Consider the following 6995-nt stretch of genomic DNA (forward strand, 5'->3'; position numbering starts at 1 on the left):
TTATACGTTGTATAAGAGAAGCACAAACAATAGGATTCACAATGTCTGATGTTATTTTTAGGCAGACAGATTCAATTTTTAGTACATTGATCCCGTAGACCATTAATTCAATTAAAATACCGACGAACAGAATCGAATCTTTAACACATTATTAATCAAATTTCCTTCATAATTGAAATGATCATTTTAATCTCTTAGATTGAGTTTATAAACAAATGTAGTTTGAATACTCCCGCTTCTATCTGCGCAGACTCCCTTTGCGGTATAGGCAGCTGTCAAACGTGTTGAACGTGTCGAACTTGACATGGATGACATCGGTCACATTTTGTCCCTTGTGCTTCTCAAAAATGGTTAAAAACAAAATGAAATAGGCTAAAAGTACCGGCTCCCGTCTTTTTGCTTAATTTTGAATTATTATACTTACTCGCGACATGCAAATTTTCTAAAAAATAATCGAATTTTTGAAAATCTAACCTCTAATCGCAAATGTGAATGATCCGTTTTCTATTTTTTGCCTTTTTACTGTAAAGTTTTGAACAAAAATGCTTCAAACTCTTCGAGAACGTTCGCAGAAGCGCAAAATACTATTGGCCCAAACGGTAAGTCTTTTCAACAATCAGAAAAAGATTCAGGATATTACACTAATATTTTTGAGGTTATATTTTCAGTCCCTTTTCATTATTTTTTCCAATTTATTTTTTAGTTGGGAGTAGCAAGTGCTGTTGAACTTCGGCAGATTTTAGGGACCGATATTGACAATGTGAAAAAAAAGAAAGTCAAGGTTTCGTCGAAAAAATCTGAGGAGGAAGTCCAACGAACGAAAGATGATTCTGTTCCCAGCGACGAAATTGTTTATAAAGATTCATCCACGTTTCTCAAAGTGAGTCCTATAATACTGTAGGTTATAAATGTTATATAAGATGTAAATTTAATACCTAGGGTATATTTTTGAGAAATTATGTGGAATTTTTTAGGGTACTCAATCTTCGAATCCACACAATGATTACTGCCAACATTTTATTGACACGGGCCAGAGGCCTCAGAATTTTATTAGGGATGTAGGCTTAGCAGATAGATTTGAAGAGTATCCCAAACTTCGGGAGTTGATTAAATTAAAGGATGATTTAATCTCTGAAACTGCGACTCCACCGATGTACCTGAAAACTGATCTTTCAAATTATAATTTAAAGGATCTTAATTGCAAGTTCGATGTGATTCTTATTGAACCTCCACTTGAGGAATATCAGAGAACCTGTGGTGCTACGAATGTACAACTTTGGAACTGGGACCAGGTTTGTTTAGTTAATTATTATAACCGGCTGTATGAAGTTCGCAACGTTTATGAAAGAATATATAAAATTTTCAAAACTTAATCAAATCAATTGGCTTTGTTCAATTATCGTAAAAATAATATATTATATGCTTTTATACAGTAATAGCTTACTATTACGTCATATTTATTATTTTAACGAAATAAGTTATATTCGATATGAGGAAAAATTCGAATTTCCCACTAAACGTTTGGTACTCGTGCTTTCTTTAATTAATTAATTTTATTTGATATCAGGAAGCAACAAAAAATATGAATTCCAATATAATTATCGAAAGACTGCATTTGTTCCACCTAGACTCTGTGAAATCTACACGAAACTTCGGAAATTTTTTTTAAACTTTCCTCTAAACGTTCGGTTCCCAAATTTTCTTTCGCTAATAACTTTTATTTGATGATAGGTAACACCAGAAGAATATTAATCTCAATATTCATGTCAGAATACTGCGTTTTATCCACTTACGCACTGGCATCAAATACAAGTAATGAATAAAAGAAAATCCAAGAACCAAGCGTTTCTAGGAAAGTTATCATTTTTCCCGAATTTCCATGTGCATTTTAGTTTGCGTGGATGGATAAACGCAGTCTTCAGACACGGATATTGAGAATAAACTTGTGTATTTTGTTGTTGTATATCAAATAAATGTAATTGATCAAATAAAATCCGAGCACTAAGCGTTTAGTGGAAAAATCGATTTTTTCGCATATCAAATATAGCAAAATTAACAAAATAAAATATACAAATAACAAATATATAATCAAGTGATCATATTAGTTATTTAGATGATGATTGAACAACAAAATTGAGTTGTTTTTTTGACCAGGATAAGAGAATTCCAAGTCGATGTTAATTTTTTTGAATTACTGGTCCTTTATTTTGGTTTCTGAAAGCTTTCACTCTGCTACGAAAAGCCTCTTCAGCTAAAAAATATATCCTATATACAACCTACGTCTGCCTTACAATCGTGTGCAAAAATTCACAAAACAGCACCAAAATATAATTTTTCACTATTTTAGAACTATGTAGAAACATGTTGTGTAGTTTGGAATTGAGTTTTTTCACTTCGAAAAAGGAAAATCAATTTTTTGGGAATTATGTAACTTTCTTCGCGGAAGGTTACATATGTAACTGAGTAAAATAAGTTAATTATGCCAGAGCTAAACATTTTCTCTTTAAAGGGTTGATTGCTCTCGAAATTCTGTATAAAATGAGCCCAAGGCGAAGCCAAGTTGTCTATTTTCTAAGCATATATTGCCATATTGCAAAAATAGTGTAAATTTCAATTTTTTTTTAAATGTTCAATTGCAAGAACGTGAAGTTGTATCAAAAGGTTGAAAAATTTTTAAAACATCTTATCTCTTAGGCAAATAAAAATCAAATAAATATATAGTTTGGGGAACTTTCATAGAAACTTCATGATTATATGTTTCATATATTTTATAACAATATTTTTGTTACTCTAAAGAATATTGCAATTTTTCCAACTTTTTTGTTACAACTTCAAGTCCTTGCAATTCGATAACGCAGTTTTTACGATTTATACTCATAAGCTGTTATAATGCGGTCACATAATAGCTTTAAAATGAGCCCAAGAACACTGACAATTTTTGATTATTTCGGAAGTTATTGAACATCTAAGAAAACATTGAACATTACATTATTTTTGCAATATATACTTATTAAATAGACAAATTGGCTTCATCATGGGCTTATTTTATAGAGAATTTCGAGAGCAGTCAACCCTTTAATGAGAAATTTCTTTAACTCTGGCATGATTAAAATTAAGGGAACTGAATCATTCATCAAAAAAGAGGTATACAAAAAGTTTTTACACTCACTGTTAGTACTTTCTGGAGTTCCCTATTTCCCCTAGAATATTCTTTAGAATCACTGCCATGCTCATAAAATTAAAATCTTTGGGTAATTTTGGTGTCAATATTTAGAGAGTACGTTTTTACTTTTTAAAAGATAATGGAACTGGATATTGGAGAAGTAGCAGCAACTCGAAGTTTCGTCTTCCTCTGGTGTGGCAGCAGCGACGGATTGGACATGGGCCGTTATTGTCTCAGGAAATGGGGCTTCAGACGTTGTGAGGACATATGCTGGATTCGAACAAATATAAATAATCCAGGTCACAGTAAAAATTTAGACAGTAAAGCAGCTCTGCAAAGAACGAAGGAACACTGTTTGATGGGAATTAAGGGAACTGTGAGGAGATCAACTGACGGAGATTTTATTCACGCTAATGTCGATATTGATCTTATTATCTCTGAAGAACCCGAGTATGGATCAATAGAAAAACCTGTAGAGATATTTCATATTATTGAGCACTTCTGTCTCGGCAGAAGAAGGTAATATTTATTTTATTGTGATTAATAAGGGGCCGTAATTAAATTACGTAACAGATTATAGGCCTTATCCAAAGTAAAGAAACGTAACAAAATATTTTTTTGTATATATACATTTTTTTACTATAGGAAATTTATGGTTTCCAGAAATAATAAGAGATGGGACTTGAAACTAATGGACATTTTTTTATTCGATGTAATACATGCTTTGCAAAGTGAAAACCTTATTTTCAAAATTCTATGATTTTTCCTCGGACAATTTTTTTATTTTACCTGACCAACATTCAAATAACAGAATGTTCAATTTTGTAATATTTTGAACATAGGATCTTTTATAAAGGAAATAAATAACATTTCCAAATTGATTTATTTATTAAAAAATATACTTTCCTACCATAAAAGATAACTTTTTAACAATACCCTTGAATTTTCAACAAAATATTAAATTCTCAACAAAATAATTTAAAGCCAGAACTCTTTCAAGCCAGAACACGAATTTTCTATACAAAAATGGGATTTTCAGCAAAAAAAATTAGTTTTTAACAAAATATTCCAATTTTCAATGAAAGATAAAACCTTCATAAAAAAATCAACAAAGTAGTTCAACTTTTACTCGTGCAGTTGAATTTTCAACTAAAAATATGAATCTTCAAAAAGAACAAATTTGACTTTTCAACGCCAAAATATGAATATTTGAGTTTTAAACGAAACAGTTGCATTTTTATCCAATAAAGATACAATTTCTACTGTAATAGATGAATTTTTAAATTGACATTACAAATTTTCAAGAAAGTAGTTGAATTTTCATCCAAAAAAGATTTCAGTTTAAATTTTTAAAATCAGAATACAATGGATTTTGTATTCAAACAGTTGAATTTTTATTGAATGAAGATGCAATTTCGTCTAAAATAGATGTATTCTTGAAAATAAAAAGTCAAAGTAAAAACATATTTGAACTTTCACCCGAATAAGATTTTAGTTGACTTTTCACAACCAAAATATGAATTCTAAATAACCAGTAAATTTGCTATGAAATATGTGAATGTTCCGCAAAACAGGATGTCTTTTTAACAAAAGTGTCGAATTTCTAAAAAAATAATAAAATTTATAACGAAAATGCTAATCTTCGGGAGGAAGCAGCTGCAAAAAATACAAATACAAGGCAAATAAATGATTACATAACAAAAATATTATATCAGGGTTACCACATAACTTTATTTGAAAAATTCCCTAAATTTTCCCTGACCAATTTTTAAGCTTCCCTGACTATTAATAATAATTAAAGACCAAAATATTGAACTTGTAACATTTTGAACCTAGAATCTTTTATAAAAGGGATAAAACCATTTCTAAATCCTTTACTTGAAAATCCCTCCTTGAGCTGTTACGTAATTTATGCACGGTCCCGAACCGGGCTCGGACTTCTGACATTAATCCATACATATTTTCAGCGATGCCACTATTTTCTCGCAATGCCCACTAATGCAATTATTTACTTACTTCCTCTTTAAAACTGCGTTTGAACTTCGATAATTGGCTAAAGTAACATGACAACCATCTCACGTATAGAAATCCATTTACTTATTTATTATTATACAATTTTAGAAGAAAAATCTTTCAAAATTTACCATTCTAATTTGCAACACTTATTGGTTTAATACTTTAAAGTGTTAAATGTACAAAATCGAATACTAAAAATGACCAAATTCATATTTCAAAGGTTCTCTTTCAAAATATAATTTCCAATGAAAGCCTTAATTGTTAAAGAATGAAGCAGAATATTGAAATTCTTCGACTTTGAAAGATGATAAATTTAAAGAAAGAAAAAACAAACATCAAAAAACATCAAAATTATTCGAATTTGAAAAAACTTTTGAATGAACAAAATTTTTAATTCCGGCAATTCAAGTTGAAAATGCATTTAAACTATATACTTACCTCAATTGAAAATAGTACAGTTTAATTTATTTTTAAGTAATTTAAAGTGTATTGAATTTCCTGGGATGTAATAATTCTTCCAAATTAAATTCACCGTGTTTAGAAGAAATTGAATAATTTTATTGGAATTAGTGAAGCAGGAACTATTTTATACAGATTTTCTTTATATTTGCAAATATATTTGATTAGAGTTTAATTAGTTTTATTTGTGCGATTATTCTTGATTTTTGATATTTTCTTCTTTGAAAAGTCCCTAGATTTTTCTGGAACGGAATTATCAGCGTGAGGTTTAATTTATTTTTTCAAATCAATTTTGAAAAAAAACTGGACAATGACTGAAATTTAAACATAAAAATTATGTAGCAACCGTTGTATAAGTGATTAAATTAAAAAGTTTTAGTCAAAATTTGATCAAAATATGACAAAATATGAAAATAATACTTCTGTAGATTAGTCTTATATATTTATTTATTTTATATATATTTTTTAATTTTTTTTTATATTAGTTTTACATTATACATTTTTTAGATATTCAAAATGCCTACATAGAATGAAAAATTATCATCCATATCATGTAAAATTGATTTATAATACCGTTTTGTTCAATTGTTGCATGTCTCATACCTTTAAAAAAACATAAGTTTAACAGTTAAGAAATATATAAAAGAAACAAATTTCTGAAAATATCAAGCGAATTATGTCACTCATGTGACTGTTTAAAAAGTATTCTAGTTGATTTGAAGCTTGCATGATTTATGAACATATAAGTTTATTAATTTCAAAACATCATGCCACTGTTTTGCTATTTTTAAAAATTAATGTCACTATTTTTGAACTCTGAAATAAATCCGAGCCCTTAAATTATATGAAATGAGATTTTTATTTTATTTCGAAATCTACGTATTTGCAGACTTCATCTATTTGGCCGTGACAGTACAATCAGACCGGGATGGTTAACAGTCGGTCCATCATTGATGAATACGAATTTCAATTCCGATATGTACACTAGTTATTTTAATAGTGGACAAATAACGACAGGATGTACGGAAAGGATCGAGGCCCTCAGACCCAAATCTCCTCCTCCGAAGGGTAAATCTTCGGGAAGAGGAAGAGGCGGTTTCAATCGGGGCCGAGGACGAGGAAGATAATTACTAATTTTAGAGGAAGTTTGTATGAATTCTATTTTTTAAGAACCGTTATTGTGTATTAGATTGTATCTTTTTTAACTCACACAGGTTCTCGAAATTAAATTGTCAAAAATTTTACTACTTTAACGTCCGGATTAGAAAATATAATAAACACAAGCGTTATCTAAGCTTCTGTTAATTTAAACACCTCCGACCAATAGATGAAGTAGTGAGATACCTATTAATAAAGG

At 29.5% G+C, this 6995-nt stretch overlaps 1 protein-coding gene across 1 annotated transcript; it reads left to right on the forward strand.

Annotated features, from left to right (window-relative positions):
* Nucleotides 1-270: 270 nt before the first annotated feature.
* LOC117180279 (N6-adenosine-methyltransferase non-catalytic subunit) lies at nucleotides 271-6924 on the forward strand. The gene is made up of 5 exons (XM_033372683.1): nucleotides 271-599; nucleotides 704-880; nucleotides 975-1292; nucleotides 3300-3682; nucleotides 6528-6924. The coding sequence occupies exons 1-5, from the start codon at nucleotides 543-545 to the stop codon at nucleotides 6763-6765; spliced, it is 1173 nt and encodes a 390-aa protein (XP_033228574.1). The 5' UTR covers nucleotides 271-542; the 3' UTR covers nucleotides 6766-6924.
* Nucleotides 6925-6995: the final 71 nt, after the last annotated feature.

Source organism: Belonocnema kinseyi, chromosome 9 (assembly GCF_010883055.1).
Source record: "Belonocnema kinseyi isolate 2016_QV_RU_SX_M_011 chromosome 9, B_treatae_v1, whole genome shotgun sequence".
In the NCBI taxonomy this organism is placed as follows: domain Eukaryota; kingdom Metazoa; phylum Arthropoda; class Insecta; order Hymenoptera; family Cynipidae; genus Belonocnema; species Belonocnema kinseyi.

Coding starts and splice junctions, on each gene's coding strand:
- LOC117180279 (XM_033372683.1), top strand. CDS start 543: ATGCTTCAAACTCTTCGAGAACGTTCGCAGAAGCGCAAAATACTATTG. Junction 881..974: donor ATTCATCCACGTTTCTCAAA/GTGAGTCCTATA, acceptor GGAATTTTTTAG/GGTACTCAATCTTCGAATCC. Junction 1,293..3,299: donor AACTTTGGAACTGGGACCAG/GTTTGTTTAGTT, acceptor ACTTTTTAAAAG/ATAATGGAACTGGATATTGG.